Below are 17,135 nucleotides of genomic sequence, written 5' to 3'. Positions count from 1 at the left end.
TCGGCCAAGCTGCAGGGTCGCCTCAGTGCGCCGTCAACACCGCCAGCTGTGTATGCGCGCCTGTATAACTTTACTATATTCACGCGATAGCGTTAAAGACCCCGTTAAGCAGAAAATTTAGCGGCGGCGTTGCGAGCAACCTAGGAGGCAGGTGGGCTACCAGGTCACGTGACCTTGCGACGTCATCATAACCTGACCACCAGATAGTGAGCAAACTGCCCACCGTGGCAGTTAAAGATTGGTCGATCGGGAAAAGCAACCTGGGCCGTACAAGGTCCACCGCTTAGAGCACCTGCGATCGCAGGGCAGTGGCGCATCGCTTAACCGCTGCACCACTGCGCCAAGAGGGGTATGAGGACTCCCAGGCATCTATGAATGTAGGGAATGACCTTCTGCATATATGGGAATTAACCAATTACGCTATCGCGTCATGGCCATAAGGCGCAGCTCGTGTCTCCTCCTTCAATTTTTACAGCGCAAGCTGTAATAACAAGTGAAAGTAAGAAACGAGCGGCGCCGGTTGCTATGGCACCGGCCGAGCGGAGCGCGCCGTCGAGGAGAGGGACAGCCGGTTCACCCGCAGGTGGTGGTGGTGGCGGTGAAAAGCATTTATTACAAGTTGCACATAGGTAGTTTGGGAGGTGGCCCCTAGTGCGCCACCCCCCTCACAATACTAGGTGGGGTCCCTATTCCGAGACCCCATTTCACTCTACCGCCGCTCGGGCACGCCGGACCATGGCCTGTTGGGCCGGAAGGTCGTGGCAGCCGAGCAGGGCCGTCTCCCAGTCCTCTCGGGTTGGGTTGGGGTGGGGGGTGAGGGAAGGATTTTTCTAGCATGCCCACACCATATGGTAGGTGTCAGCCACCTCCGTACAGTATGAGCAGAGGCCAGAAAAGGAGGGGTCGAAGTGTTTCATGACTGCCGGGCACAGCAATGTATTTGTAAAAAGTGTTGTCAGAAGACGCTCACCTGCTTTTCCCAGCCCCTTGAGGGGGGCCAGGTACTTGCGGTGAGAGTCTTGGCAGTGATTGACTATATTGTCAGTGGACAACGAAGAAGACAGTGCTGGGCTCGTGCACGGAGCGCGAAGAGGACGAAGTGTGATCTGTGCGCCGTTGGCCGGCAGTGGTTCGATTGAGCTGCTGTGAGCTGCTGTCAGCATCCCTCAGTGACTACTTCTTGTGTGCCTACATTTACGTAACATCTCTTGGTGGAGGTGCGGGGTACGAGCCGCCATGCCGCTGACCCGACGAGCCGACGAGCCGACGAGCCGATCCGTCGAGATAGCTACCGACGCGCCTGCCACGCCAACTGTCGTCCTAGCCCACCCTCGAGACCCGGGCACATTCTGCGGTACCGATGGCGTGGACGTTGAAGACTGGCTCTCGCTGTACGAGCGTGTGAGCACACACAACCGGTGGGATCCCACGATGAAGTTGGCCAACGTCATTTTCTACTTGACGGGCACTGCAAGGGTCTGGTTCGAGACACACGAGGAAGAACTGACCAGTTGGGACCTGTGCAAGCAGAAGCTCACCGAATTGTTCGGTAAGCCATTCGGACGTCAGCTGGCTGCGAAGAAGGAGCTTGCATGCCGCGCACAATCCTCAACAGAGTCATATGTGTCTTATATTCAGGACATTTTAGCCCTCTGCATGAAAGTTGATTCCGCCATGTCAGAGAGTGACAAAGTAGGTCACGTTCTCAAAGGAATTGCAGACGACGCCTTTAACTTGCTGGTGTACAAGGACTGTGGAACGGTTGACGCCATCTTAAAAGAATGCCGCCGCTTTGAACAAGCGAAAAGCCGCCATATTTCCCCTCAGTTCACGCGGTTGCCGAACACGGCGGCAACGTCGTCCTGCGTAGACTCATCCCAACCGTGCTCCCTGCCAACATCCGACAGCCTGACACGACTTGTACGCCGAGAACTAGAGGCAGTGTCTCCCACAATTTCCCAATTATCGGTACCGGACAGTGCCCCTGCAGTATCCCTTATACAGGCTGTTGTCCGACAAGAATTCGCCAATCTCGGGATCCGACCTGTATGCTCCATTAGTTGCCCAGATGCTCGCAATGTGTCTCCCGTGCTCGGTGCCCGACATCCGTACCACACTCGCCGCAGCCGCAACCCGGATGAGTGGAGAACACCTGACGACAGGCCCATCTGTTTTAACTGCTCCCGAGTTGGTCACATCTCCCGACACTGCCGAAGCCGTCCGTCATCGACCTACCGCCGCTATCCTGATTCTTTCTATCCCCGCCGCTCGTCGTCGCCCCATGAACCACAGCTCGCAAGCTCCGACGCTCAGGCCCCTCCAACTAACCGCTCGTCGTCTCCTTACCGTCGTCGATCTCCGTCGCCCCAAACTCGACGCCCATCATCTCCTGGCCCGTATGCTCGATCCCGTTCGGAAAACTGATGGCTGCAGCGTCTGGAGGTGATGCTGCTCCGACGACCGACCTTGGAAATCCTCCTTTGACTCTACAAGCCCGACGGAATATACTTAGCGTAGACGTGGACGGGATCCCTGTTACCGCTCTCATCGACACGGGAGCGCACGTCTCCGTTATGAATGCCTCTCTACGCCGTCGCCTAAGGAAAGTGCTCACTCCTGCCCACTCCGCTGTTGTTCGTCTCGCCGATGGCGGTACTTCCGCTGTCGTTGGAATGTGCACAGCCCGTGTGTCAATCGCCGGCCGCCATACTTCGGTTCTCTTCACTGTCCTCGAACACTGCCCTCATGACCTCATCCTTGGCCTTGACTTTCTTTCCGAACATTCTGCCCTCATTGATTGCGCCACAAGTGTCGTTCAGCTCGCCCTACCTTTTAACGAGGATCCACCGGCTCCAGTTGTCCATCGCCTATGTACCGTGGATTTTGTCCGCCTGAACCCCGAAGCCGTCACTTACGTATCATTCTCTTCCGTCCCACCAGTTCCCGATGGCCAATACATCGTTACTCCAGCCCTTGATGTAACTCTCACACGGAGTGTTGCCCTCGCACATACAGTGGTCACTATGTTTGCCAATAGAGTGTCCCTTCCGATCCTCAACTTTTCATCGCACGTTCAGCCGCTTCCCCAAGGCATGTCGCTCGCCACGCTGTGCCCTGCTTCCGACTGCGTTGTGTCAGCTGTCACCGGCTGTGAACCTCCCTCGCCGAAATGCTCCGCGTCCGACGTACCACCATCTGACCAATACGCAAAAATGATTGCCCCTGACCTCTTACCAGCACAAACTCACGACCTCAGGTGTCTTCTTTCCTCATTTCACGACATCTTTGACTTCGACAACCGCCCTTTGGCTCGGACCTCTGTGGTTACGCATCGCATTAACACCGGTGACGCCGCTCCTATCCACAGACGTCCGTATAGGGTCTCCAGTACAGAACGGAACATCATTCAGCAGGAGGTGGACAAAATGCTTACCAAAGACATTATAGAGCCATCGTCGAGTCCTTGGGCCTCACCAGTTGTTCTAGTTAAAAAGAAAGACGGGAGCTGGCGCTTTTGCGTTGATTACCGGCACCTTAACCGCATCACGAAAAAGGACGTGTATCCTCTCCCCAGAATTGACGACGCTTTAGATTGCCTTCACGGAGCCAAATTTTTCTCTTCCATCGACCTTCGATCCGGCTATTGGCAAATTGCTGTGGATGACCAAGACCGTGAAAAGACTGCATTCGTCACACCAGACGGCTTATATCAGTTCAAAGTTATGCCGTTCGGTCTCTGCAATGCGCCAGCTACCTTCGAGAGAATGATGGACTCCTTGCTTCGAGGATTTAAATGGGTTACATGCCTGTGTTACTTAGACGACGTCGTGGTTTTTTCGCCCTCATTTTCCACGCACCTCGAACGACTGACGAGCATTCTTTCTGTCTTCCGTAAAGCCGGGCTGCAGCTCAACTCGTCGAAATGCCAATTCGATCGTCGCCAACTGACCATCCTTGGACATCTGGTCGATGCCTCGGGTGTCCGCCCGGACCTTGCTAAAGTTCAAGCTGTCAAAGACTTCCCTCTTCCGCAATCGTCCAGGGACGTACGCAGCTTTGTAAGCCTGTGCTCTTATTTCCGACGTTTCATCAAAAATTTTGCTGGCATCGCACGTCCCCTCACCGACCTCCTTAAGAAAGACAGCCCTTTTACCTGGGGCCCTGCCCAAGGAGAGGCCTTTTCTTCCTTAATCCAATTGCTCACTTCCCCTCCTATATTGGCCCATTTCGACCCGTCGGCACCCACTGAAGTTCGCACAGACGCCAGCGGATATGGTATCGGCGCTGTGCTCGCCCAACGTCACCAAGGTCAAGACCGTGTCATTGCGTACGCCAGCCGTCTTCTTTCCACCGCCGAGCGCAATTACTCCATAACGGAGCGCGAGTGCCTCGCCCTTGTTTGGGCGGTCGCTAAATTTCGACCCTACCTGTTTGGCCGCCTTTTCTCAGTTGTGACGGACCACCACGCTCTTTGCTGGCTTTCTTCGCTGAAGGACCCCACAGGCCGGCTTGGTCGTTGGGCATTGCGCCTGCAAGAGTACTCTTACACCGTTGTTTACAAGTCCGGGCGCCTACATCAAGACGCTGACTGCCTGTCTCGTCACCCTGTGGAGCCGCCAGATCCTGGAGACAATGACCTCGGCCCGTGCTTATTCGCTATCTCTGATCTGCTTAACATCGCGGCCGAGCAACGGCATCCTTGCGTCCCCTTATTGACCGCCTCACCTGTGCCAACCCCGATCCTTCGCTCCAACTCTTTGTCCTTCAGGATGACATCCTCTACCGCCGCAACCTTCGCCCTGACGGCCCTCCGCTCCTGCTCGTCGTTCCTCAGCGTCTCCGCTCGTCTGTCCTCGCGGAACTACACGACCTGCCCACCGCGGGACACCTCGGTGTCTCCCGCACGTACGATCGGGTCCGACGCCGCTTCTTTTGGCCCGGCCTTTACCGTAGTGTTCGCCGTTACGTTGCCAGCTGTGACCTCTGTCAACGAAGGAAGCGGCCCTCCACTTTGCCTGCCGGCCTTCTGCAGCCTATCGACGTACCTCTGGAACCCTTTCATCGTGTCGGACTAGACCTCCTCGGACCTTTTCCTACGTCCAGTTCCGGCAACCGTTGGATCGCCGTCGCGACTGACTACGCCACTCGGTACGCTATCACACGTGCCTTACCAACCAGTTGCGCCACCGATGTCGCCGATTTCCTGTTGCAAAATGTCATCCTTCATCACGGTGCCCCACGCCAATTGCTGACGGACCGCGGCCGCTACTTTTTGTCCCGGGTAGTTGACGACATACTCCGGTCCTGTTCCACGCAGCATAAACTCACTACAGCGTACCATCCTCAAACGAACGGGCTTACCGAGCGCCTGAATAGGACCCTCACTGACATGCTATCCATGTACGTCGCACCCGACCATCGTGATTGGGACATTGCCTTGCCCTATGTAACATTTGCTTATAATTCATCGCGGCATGACACCACGGGCTATTCGCCTTTCTATCTTTTATATGGCCGGCATCCTGCGTTGCCACTGGATACACTCCTGCCGCTTTCTTCGGCCTCGACCACGGAGTACGCACGTGACGCCATCGCTCAAGCAACCTCGGCCCGCGAAATCGCCCGCGACCGTCTCACCGCCTCCCAGGCCTACCAGAAGTCAGTTTACGACCGCCGACATCGCCCAGTCCACTACACGCCAGGATCACTCCTCGTTTGGTATCCCTCTCGCCGTGTCGGCCTTTCAGAAAAACTCCTACATCAGTATAAGGGCCCTTATCGCGTGCTCCGTCAGGTGACCGACGTGACTTATGAGATTGCCCCCCTCGACCCTCCGTCGTCATCTACCCCCCCTACCACTGACGTTGTTCACGTGGTTCGCCTCAAGCCATACCGTGCACCTGCTCCGTCTTCCACTTAGCATCGGGACGATGCTTTCGCCGCCGGGAGTTGTGTCAGTGGACAACGAAGTAGACAGTGCTGGTCTCGTGCACGGAGCGCGAAGAGGACGAAGTGTGATCTGTGCGCCGTTGGCCGGCAGTGGTTCGATTGAGCTGCTGTGAGCTGCTGTCAGCATCCCTCAGTGACTACTTCTTGTGTGCCTACATTTACGTAACAATATCTTTAAATTTTAAAAGGGGTTCGTTGTCCAGATCCGAATCGGTAAGGTCATCGCCAGGGGCCCGGGAAGTGAGTGCGCGGGCGGCTGCGTCTGCAGCCTCGTTACCTGGTAGGCCTTGGTGGCCCGGAGTTCAGACTAAGTAGTGGAGCGTAGGATCTCGGTCCCGTGCCGCGTTGCGAAGTATTCAATAAGCTGTCAGGGAGACCCAACCCAGCTCGTAATTTCGACAAGCTCCTTGCGAGTCTGATAGGATATATTGCGCCTGAGGGTGAGAGGCCGCCAGGGCGATGGCTACCTCCTCAGCGTGAGTTGCGCTGGGAGCTTTGAAAGTGAGCCCGTCCACCTGTATTTGCTGGTGTACGACCGTGGCCGTGTACCATCCCCCCCTTGAGCGATGCAGGCCGGCCACGTCCGTGTAGAATACACCGTGTTTGTTGCCATAATGGCGGTGGAGGGCATCCGCCCGCGCCTGCCGCCTGCCATTTTGGTCTTCTTTGGACATTTTCGTAGGAAGGGGTCGAACGTGGATGGCGCATCTCCACATTTCGGGCACTCGTACCCTTTCCTCGGTGTGACGGTTGTGTTGAATGTGTAGTCGGTCCAAAAGGCGACGACCGGACACGGTCTGGGCAAGACGCGTGTATTGGTTGGTGAGGTGCGCTTCTTGCAGCTCCCAATAGGTGTTCACCACTCCCAGCGCGAGGAGCCTCGCGTTGGAGGTGAAGATCGGAAGGTCGAGCGCCCTTTTGGTGATCTTACGGAGGGTAACCTCCAAGACATCTTCGTCCTGCTTGTGTAAGTGAAGGTAGTGGGCCGAATAGAGTATTCGACTCGTAATGAAAGCATGTGCGAGTCGCAACGCATGTGTGCTTCGTAGACCTCCGCGTTTGTTGGAGACCCAACGGACCATGCGGCCCACCTGGTCTCCAACCTTACGCAGTTTGGCCAGTGTTGTGTCTGCGCGACGTGTTCTACTAATAAAGAGTCCGAGAACTCTGATCTCCGATGCCTCACGGATGGGGCCGCTGGCGAGGAAGAGGGAAATGGGGATTGCACACTTCGGCGATGGCCGAATATGCACGAGTTCTGATTTCTGTGGGGAGCACTGGAGGCCGCAGTACGCGGCATAGTTGTCTACTATGTCAGCGGCTGCTTGCAGGCATTCCTCCATGTGACCCACATTACCTTCGGTGGCCCAAATAGTGATGTCGTCGGCATACAGCGCATGCTGGATGCCTTCGACATCGGCCAATTTAGAGGGTAGGTGAAGCATTGCTAAGTTAACGAGCAGAGGGGACAGTACAGCGCCTTGTGGTGTACCCCTGCTGCCCATACTGTACGGGCCGTGCTCTTCGTCCTGGATGCGGACGAAGGCCTGCCGATCCGTGAGAAAGTGTTTAATATAATTGAAGGTGTTAGTGCCGCAGTCAGTCTCGCTCAGGTGGGCGAGAATGACGCTGTGCTTAACATTGTCAAATGCTCCTTTAAGGTCCAAGGTCAGGACTATCTTGTCGTTATGGGGGCACTCGACATGTCTTGAGATGAGTGTGTCTTGAGATGACCTATGGGGCCTAAAACCGAACATGGTATCCGCGAAGGTGTTGCGATTTTCTGAGTATTCTGAGAGTCGATCTCGAACCATAGTTTCCATGAGTTTGCCCACACAAGATGTTAAGGAAATGGGTCGGAGGTTGTCTATATTGATTGGTTTTCCGGCCTTCTTGATGAAGGTGACTAGCGCAGTTTTCCACTCTATGGGTAGAGGATGGTACCCTTCCCAGACGGGATTTATGTATTCTAAGAGTGCTTCGTACGCCGGATCCGGTAGGTTGGTCAAAAGTTTGACCGTTACCTTGTCCCGACCTGGAGCCGTGCCTCGTTTCATTTTGGCAAGAACCGCCCAGGTCATGGAGTTGAAATCGCCGATCGAGATCAGGATTTTTTCTGCCTGCATAGAGATGCTCCGACCCCCGGGGGTCTTGTGTCTGGCACAGATATCGATCCCGCAATGTCTGTGCCAGCTGCTCCGTATTGCCCTTAAAGTTGTGAATAGCTCTTTGAAGGTGTTTTTAGGTTTCGGTGCTTGTTTGGGTGGGATAGATCAGACTACGGAAAAGTCTCCATGTGTTGCGACTAGACATTTGCCTAGCGGTCAGATTGCAGCGATCCACCCAGTTGGAGTCGGCAAGCTGGGCAGCGTAGTCCGCCGCCTGCTGGGTGATATCGAGAATTCGAAGTTCGAGCTTCCGATTGTGTTTCTGGCGACGTCATCTCTTTGCGAGACTGCGACGCGCCTCCCAGAGATGAAGGAGATGGTTATCCACATCCGTCACCCTATCTGTAAGCTGAATTTGCTTGACGTGTTTGCGAATATTTTATATAAGGGTGTGGGCCCAAGAGGAATAGCCGTTTTGTACCAGACTGTACGGGGCAAGGACTGCCGGAAAGCCGTCTGGGAGTCGTGCCTGGTTTAGGGGTCGCTTGAGGGGACGGGTGTAGAGAATGATGATGAGGCAGTGGTCGCTGCCGAGGGTGTCCCTCGGTGTTGATCCATTCTGCGTGTTGAATGTTCCCAGTGAGGGTAAGATTGGGGCACGTGTCCCGATTGACGGAGTTACCCACTCTGGTTGGGACTGCAGGGTCGGTTTGGAGGGTGATGCCCAGCGTGGAGATAAGCTCCGTCAGCTTTCTGCCACGCGTTTCCTCCTTGCGATAACCCCACATCCGACTGAGGGCGTTGAAATCACCCACAATCAGAAGGGGGTCGCGCCCTGCCACCTTCATTGCCTTACTGAGGTGGCGGAGCGAGGACAGGGATACACAGGGAAGACAGAAAAGACTGAGAACCGCGCCGTGAGGGTAGGCAGGAAGATCGGAGTGAAAGAGAGAAAGCGGTGCCAAGGCTTGCCTAGGCTCCGGCGGCTCGCTCATCACGCTCTGCTCATAGCGGCGGTTGAAGAAGGTGGAGAGGAAGATCGCTAGACACAGCGATGCAGCGTATAACGTAATAGCAGCCGCACGCGGCTTGTGAACGTCGCAAGGAGTGAGCTGTCGAGTTCAATGCACCGCTGACGAGGTGCGAAGAGGAAGAGACCACGACGGACGTTCTCGAAGTGTGCGCCGTGGGATGCTCGTCGATTAGCCATGCCGGCGGAAGTGGATATTCCCCATTTCGACGAAGAGTCGAAAGCGTGTTGATATCCGAGCTGAGCATGCAAGACCGCTCCACTTGCGGTAGTGCTGGCTCATAAAGCGGCGAACCCCAGTGGCCAAACGAGTTCGAAACAGAGAGGCTAAGCCAAGTACCTAAACATACTCTAAACAAACAGGCCAAAGCCAAGTAGCAATGCATGCTCGAAAAGATAGGCGAAGCCAAGTACCTAAACGTGCGCAAAACAGAAGAGCAAAGCCAGTAGCTATATGCCTGTCTGGCTGGCTCGTCGCATGCATAAAATGTTTCTAAATTGTGCTAGAAAAACTAGTCATACTGTATACATAATGCCTTATGACCTCGAGCGTATCAGAAGACTGGAAGAATGCTAACGTCGTCTTAGCCCATAAGAAAGGCGACATCAACTATTTGAACAATTACAGACCAATCAGGTTGCTGTTTGTTGCCTATAAGGTATTTACTAAGGTAATCTTTAATAGTCAGGACAACCTTAGGCTTCAATCAACCAAATGATCAGGCAGGCTTCCGTAAAGGATACTTGACAATAGACCAAGTGATAGAGGAATGTGCAGAACATAGCCAACCCCTCTATACAGCCCTCATAAATTACGAGAAAGCATTTGACTCAGCCTAAACCTTAGCGGTCATGCAGGCGCTGCAAAATCAGGGTGTAGATGTAAAAATACTGGAAGACATCAATAACGGCTGCAAAGCTACCATGATCCTTCATAAAGTCAGCAATAAAATTCCAATAAGGAAGGAGTAATGTTCAGGTTCTCTATCTTCCTTCCTCGCACCAGGGGTGCTCCGTCAGAGACGGTCTTGCGATGAGTTACGATGCAGGGATAAAGGGAATGCTTCAAGTTTTATATACAGATATTTACATCATATACAAGTTTAGGCACTATATTAAGCAGCAAAAAGACAAACAAAAAGGTGGAACTGGCTAACACTAGGGGAGGCCCCTACTCGGCGTAGCCGAAGATGCATAGCACCTGACCTTAGCCCAGAACCCTTTTTCCGGCTCCGGGGCCCGGTTTTAAAGACCCAAAGGCCCGGACCACATTTGGTAGCACCCAATCATTTTACACTCTTCATATGATTGGTTTATCGAGAGCATGGCCAGCCCTCCAGCTTACGTAGGGTAAATCACCCTCTCCACCACAAAATAAAAATAAAAACAAAGTTGTGTCAGCACGTGCCAGGTGAAACATCCTTTCCCTCGCAAAAATAAAAGAAAAACCAAATGCAAAGTCTGTTTCCACTGATAACCCTCGACTTTGGCGTCGTCCCGGAATTAGGGATTTTCGGGCTTAAACGGGTAGTTACCGCTGTAACTGCCACTGCGAGCTTGGACCCGCGATCCTTAGCGACTTAGCCTTCCCCAGGCTTACTAGCTGGCGCCTCACTGACACCCGGTCTGCCGCGCCATTCAACTCAGGCATTCGCTGCCCACGGCTAGCCGCGCTGTCGCCAGCTATTCCCGATTTTCATTGCCCCCCCCCCCCCCCCCCCCCCCCCTCGTCGACGGCGCCCTGACACCGTTCCGTCCGGCAGTGCTTAATCTTCAGAAATTCTGCAGACTTTTCGAACCAGACGATCGTCGCGTGTTTGTGTCGCATAACTGGTGTCCGCCAAGACGAGGGGATTAAGACAGGGGGGGTCGTCGTGTGGCGGCTCTTCAGCCCCATAGCTGTCACCGCTCTTTTGCCTAGCCGGCGCGAATCGGCACCGCGGGGCGAGGGACACCCGTACTTCCCGGCGCCTTCGCGAGCGGCATGGCAGCGGCGGGGTTATGAGGGAGGATTACCGGTCGCAATGACCCCGCGTGCACTACCGACACTTTACAGAAGGGTGCCAGGAAGGAAGGCACAATCTCGTCATTGATATTCACCGCCTGTTTACAGGAGGTATCCACAGGCTTGGATTGGAAACAGTTGGGGATAAGATTTAACGAAGAATACGTTAGCAATCTGTGCTTCACTGATGATACTACTTTGCTAAGTCACTCAGGGGATGAATTGCAAAGCATGAACAATGACTTAAACAGGCAAAGCAGAACAGTGGGTTTAAAAATTAATATGCAGAAAATTAATGTTCAACAGTCTCGCAACATAACAGCGGTTTAAGTTTGGTAGCTAGGCTCTGGAAGTGGCTATAGTGAATAAGTCTACTTACGGAGTGACCGCAGATCCGGATCACGAGGGAAATAATCAGAATGGGGTGGAGCACATTAGGCCGGATCTCTCAGATCATGAATGGCAGTTTACCAATATCCCTCGAGAAAAGTATAATAGCTGTATCATACCAATACTCACCTATGGGCCTGAAACACGGAGGCTAATTAAGGACAACGCAGTGAGCTATGGAAAGGAAAATGATCGGTGTAACGTACGTTAACCCTTTCAGGCGGCATTTTTTTGTTTTTAAAGCCACAAAAAAATTCAGCATAAATTAACATAGTGACTCCTAAAGAACTCATGTATGCAAAACTTTGAATGAAGAACGTCCCAGTTTATCAATCACAAATTTGCACACAACTGTGTTCATGGCATAGATGTAGCTGCGTTTCACAGTTGTGAAATGCACAGAAGCAGTTTCGATCCTTTGTGAGAGAGAGACACAGCACATTTCATGCAGAATATCCTTGACTTTCCTGTGCATTTTTCAAGTTAGCACCGCGATGGTTCGGCCTGGTCGCGTGCTTCTGGCCAGTGATCAGCGCCGTCAAAGCGTGTGTCACTACATGGCCTTGTGATTCTTGGCTTGTTTTCTGGGCGTTCGCTGGTGCTTGCGTCTTCTAGGAAGGGCCTTCCTCGTTTTTTTTGGCACAACAGCCTTCATCAGTGCCTCCGTGATGTGCATATGAAAGGTCATGAGATCCAAGAGCTTAGACTTTGGCTGGTACTTGTTTTCTCGCACGCACTCGAGCCACGCGTTGCAGACAGCTGCATCCACAAAATGAAAGATCTCTCAACGTCTCCTTCTTAGATCATATCTTAGTGCAGTATAGGCTCAGCAAAAAGACCACCTTATCAACATCGCCCCACAGAATGGTTGCACTTTTATATTACTTCCGGCTGGTACTCTGAGATGTGTTCTTTTATTTCCTTTATCCCATCTTCAAACATCGCTTTTCTTCTCCATGCCAACAAATCTGACGCAACTGTGACATTGTTGCTGTACTTCCAAAACATGACGACAATGCCATCGTCAGTGACCCACTCCTTGGTGTAACCTGTCTTTTTTTCATCCCCTGGGCCGACGCAACTCGCCAGTTCGACAGCTGGTTCTTTCAAATTGTTCCAGTAGCCAGAACTCCATCATTCCTCAACTGCCGCAAAAGGGAGAGCCTTTTCATGAGGCAGAGCACCACACCAGAGCAAAGACCATGTATTTTTTTTTTTCAGACCTTCCTTCGGGTATGGTATTCTGGCCCTGGTATAACACAAAATCATACAAGAGGCCACTTCTTCTGCACAAAGCAAACACTTTCACTCCCCATGGAGTCGGCTTCCATCGCATGTACTGTTTGATGGATGACTTGCCTTTGAAGGGTATCATTTGCTTGTCGACATATGCTTCTACTTCCACGGCAAGCTCTAAACAGCGAGTCCGAATAGTTTCTAGCAGCGGACGCACTTTCCATATGCGGTCAGTGCTGTTGGGTGGCTTATCAAGAGCAGCATGTGCATTATTTCTGTTTGGTTTATGAAAGTTTAACGTCCCAAAGCGACTGAGGCTATGAGGGACACCGATGGACTCTACAACTGAGACCGCAGCCTTCTGTCGACACACAACAGCGACGAACCATGCTGAGCACATGGAGCACGTCGAAGCTTTGTCAAGCTCGCACAACAAAAAACGTTGATCAGTCTTCTCCAGGAAAGCAGAGACCAGAATGCTAGAAGCAGTTCTCTATAGTTTCATTTTTGGCATCATTTTATGACCCATTCAGCATACAGCATGCCTAAGAGGTCGATTTTTAGGTCTCTTGCAGTCCTCAGGTTCTGCAGGAGCTGTTCAATCAGATGCTTCCTATAACCAGCATTCAACACACGGATTATCATCTGGTCCAGTGGTTGAAGCACCGATGTAGCGTTTGGTGGCAGGAAGTGAAGTGCAATGTTGCTGAAACTAGCACTGCAGCGGTGAGCACAGTTGTCTGCGATGAGGCAGACGTTGCGACCTGGCCCAGCGACCTGGCCCACCCCACTAGGTCGTCACTCAAAGATTTCAGGCACTTGGCAAAAGTTTGAAGGTCACCCACGCTCTTCGATTGGACCTGTAGGTCACCGGAACCGAAACCACGTTCTGCAAGCGTTATAGAGACTTGCTTTTCCCGCCAGGTCTCTTCTCCGCTTTAGTCCGAACATCAGCCTTGTTCTTCACAATGGTACTCTATGCTTCTCGGAATCTTGTCCACTGCAACAACTTCGGATTTCTTCTGATCTCGTTCAACTCGCTTGACGATTTCCAGTTTGATGGAAAAGGGGAGGTTCTGCCGTTTCGCTGCTGCAGTTGCTCGCACACAGAAACAACGAAAAAACATGCAAAATTGCCGATGGCAGCACGGCGTGCCAGATGTGCGAACTACATGACAAAGCAAGCTCAAATTGCGCAATGCGCTAATAAAGCTTATTCCGGTTGGCTGGGTATGTGCCCGCCGCCTATGTCATGGAAAATTAGCGTCATCGTTGGTCTGCGTGCGCTACATAGCACCACAGTACCAACAGCACCCGTAGGTCCATGCAGAAACACTAACCTCATAAGAGATGCTGAGGGAAAGCCAGCTTCTTGAGTCGACCGAAGTTGTTTTAATTTTGATAGGACCTGCAGGAAAGCTAACTCCCAGAGGTGTTTGGAGAAAAAGCCAGCTTCTTGAGTCGCCCGGTGTCGCCTGGAGTACGATCTATTGGACACGACTGCTAATTTTTGTATGATATAGCAGTGCACTTTCCTATACATTCATGTCGTCACTTTAGGGCGCTCAGAAATTATTCAATATAAAGGATAACTAAATCTAAGCTTGTACAATATAATAGGGTTCGGCTGCAATTTATAAACATTTTTTGCCAAATGACCTTTTAATGGTTAATTCAAAATCCCGGATAATTTGAAGAATTTCTGCTGTCCCATAATATCCAATGCAAATTTGACTGGATAATTCAAAGCGGCAGCCTGCACCAAAATTCGAAGATCTGGGGTGCTAAGCGGGAACCCCAAATTCTGATTTTGACGAAACAAGTAGTGAAGCGATAGCCCCTCGGAGCCCCTAAGTGGCACCATACAGTGATGTCGATGCTTGATATGCGAAACACTCCAGGCCAAATACTCTCAGCACAAGAACCAGTCTATGATGCGCCTGCGTTTGTCCCACAGCATGACCCTTCTTGCTCTGTGCTTGCCACAGTTGACTACACTCAATAACGGCTTGCACAATTACTTTACTACCGTCACATGCAAGTCAACTTCAAAAAAATAACCGTGCGATATTGGAGGGGTCATCCTGAGGTAGTTTTGGACCAGTGGCAAGCAGTATGCATCCCATGCCGGCATCCATTTACAGAATGACGCACGGGGCTCCAGGCATAGAAAAAAGCCGAATTGCGTGCCTTTTACCCGGTACGTTGACGCTGGCAGTCGCTTCCTCAAACGAGCGATCGGTAGCGTGAGAGCGAACTTTCGGTGATCTTGGAGGCATGCCTTGCGCTGGAATCCGAAACAACAGGACTGTTTGCAGTTCAGTTTGTCGCAACAGTCAGCCGGGCCGCACACGAGTGAAGACAAGATGGAGCACCGTTTTTTTCACTCTATACTGCATACCGCAAATCTAAGATCCGCTTGCGCATTGGTGGCTTGCGTTACGATCTCCATAGGCTTCATGCTGCTGTCCTTGTGATTGCTCCATTAAGCATTTATTGCTTTGAGTTGCGTACACACCGCGATTCCATTTCCCAGAAAACTACAAAACTAAATGCGGCAGTGGGATGATGCAGGAGGGAGGCGCCGGGAAGTAGGGGTGGGTTGACATGTAACTGGAGTCTCACTTTTTTTGGGGGGGGGGGGGGGGGGGGGGGGGGGGCCAATACTGGTAACACATTCCCACAATGAATTTTTCTGCCTGGGTGTCCCATTTTTTTTGCCGTGCTCCGTTAATTCGAATAGTTTTTGCAGTCCCAGTGACTTTGAATTGACGAGGTTTTACTGTAACTCAAATTCTAATCGTGCCATTCAAACTCTTAATTGCATATTTGGACTCTACATACAAAAACACTCTTAGAGCGGTTTTAGTAGCAATCCTACAATTTTGGAAACACCACACCCGCAACCCCCTTTATTGCCAGTAAAAGTGAGTGCTGCGCTAATGCTGGTGCTCAGTTCTAAAGTCTTTGCTGACATCATTTCTGTTACCAGTAAGGAACAAACAGTGCACTGCTTTGACCTAATTTCCATTAACACTAACACGTTCGCTTCACAGCCACTGCGTTCGCACTTAGCATTCATTGCTTCTTGCAGATGTGTAGTATTCACCACCAGTCCACAGATGCCATACTGAATGCCACCACCACGAGCTAGTATATCCAACTGCACGAACGGCAGTCCAGGGACAATCAAGTGTTCATTCAGGCTGTTCAGCGGTGGGAAGTGGGGCGGTTTTAGCCGATACACATACCTGTTGGAAGAGAATTGGTCTGCGCTGAACAGGAGGCAGTAGCTGTGATGCTCCATCATCAACTACCAAGGCAGTCAAGGGACTAGTAGCGTGACCACTAGTGAGCGTGCACCACACACAAGGACAACAAAAGAAGCATGAGGTGCATGAAGGAGGAGCAACGCAACTGTGTTTACAGCTTACTGAAAAGCCATTGCAGTTGAGCTCCCTATAACAGCTTTTGCTATAAAAAGGCAGGGCCACAAATAAAATTTCTTATCCGGTGCCTCAGTTCGGAAATGAGAACACAATGCCACAATGTCATTAGCATACCGACTCCTTGCATCCCAGACACCCCAGAAATTATTTGCCATCACTGGCTGATACCCTTTCCCAAGGAGAACATGTTAACTAGCAAGTTGTAAACATGTTCTCAAGTACAGTCGTCGACCGATTTTTCAGACTTGGCGGGACCCGAAAAATGGTCCGAATAATCGAACAGTCCGAAAAATCCGTGAACTTAAAAAAATAAACTTTTCTGCGAAAAACTGACTTTCGAAATCACCAAAATCGCCGTTCCCCATGTTCCACCTGCAAGCAATAATATTAGACTCTATCTGAGTCATAGCCGTGCTTTCCTCATGCCCACACCCTATCACATCATGATACCAGATAGTGTGATGCAGCCGTGGTCATGCCGCGAATGAATGCACTCGCTGCACGAAGCAAGAACAGTCAGTTTGCATGGGACAATGACGTTCGCGAAGACCAAGAGGTAACCCACGGGAAGACGCGAGCGGAAGTGAGCCCCTCCGAATGCAGTCCGCCATTTCTCCCCCCCGTCTACCGCGTTTGCTGCCCCGCACAGCGGGGTGCGTCGTCCAAGCCGCGGCGGATGCTGCAGCTGTCCCGCTGTACCGTTTTCGATGCGATTGTGCGCCCTTTGTAGGCCATCTCGATGCCAATGGAAAGCATCTCATTATCTCGAATGGCAACGATGGAGAACAAATAGCCAAGCCTATCCAAGCCAGTCCGAATGCACCCGCCGAGCCGATTCCATTTAAATCCAAGATGGCGCCTTTCATGGCGGCGGCAAACAGGTTGGTAGTGACAGCGATGCCCGCTCGCGTCTATATTAGGCCGAAATAACAAACTTTCGGTTCAAAAACGATCACCAAAATATTGTT

The 17,135-nt window shown here is 52.0% G+C and overlaps 1 protein-coding gene across 1 annotated transcript; it reads left to right on the top strand.

Annotated features, from left to right (window-relative positions):
- Positions 1-1,034: 1,034 nt before the first annotated feature.
- Positions 1,035-3,575, top strand: LOC149353164 (uncharacterized). Its single transcript, XM_089582356.1, has one exon. The coding sequence runs from the start codon at positions 1,237-1,239 to the stop codon at positions 2,422-2,424; it is 1,188 nt and encodes a 395-aa protein (XP_089438482.1). The 5' UTR covers positions 1,035-1,236; the 3' UTR covers positions 2,425-3,575.
- Positions 3,576-17,135: the final 13,560 nt, after the last annotated feature.

Source organism: Amblyomma mixtum, chromosome 3 (genome assembly GCF_055824585.1).
Source record: "Amblyomma mixtum isolate Tamu chromosome 3, ASM5582458v1, whole genome shotgun sequence".
Taxonomy (NCBI): Eukaryota; Metazoa; Arthropoda; class Arachnida; order Ixodida; family Ixodidae; genus Amblyomma; species Amblyomma mixtum.
Note: the sequence above shows the minus strand (reverse complement) of the source record. Positions and strands in the feature narration are given on the sequence as shown.

Excerpts from the sequence above, each read along its gene's own strand:
- LOC149353164 (XM_089582356.1), top strand. The coding sequence starts at position 1,237 with ATGCCGCTGACCCGACGAGCCGACGAGCCGACGAGCCGATCCGTCGAG.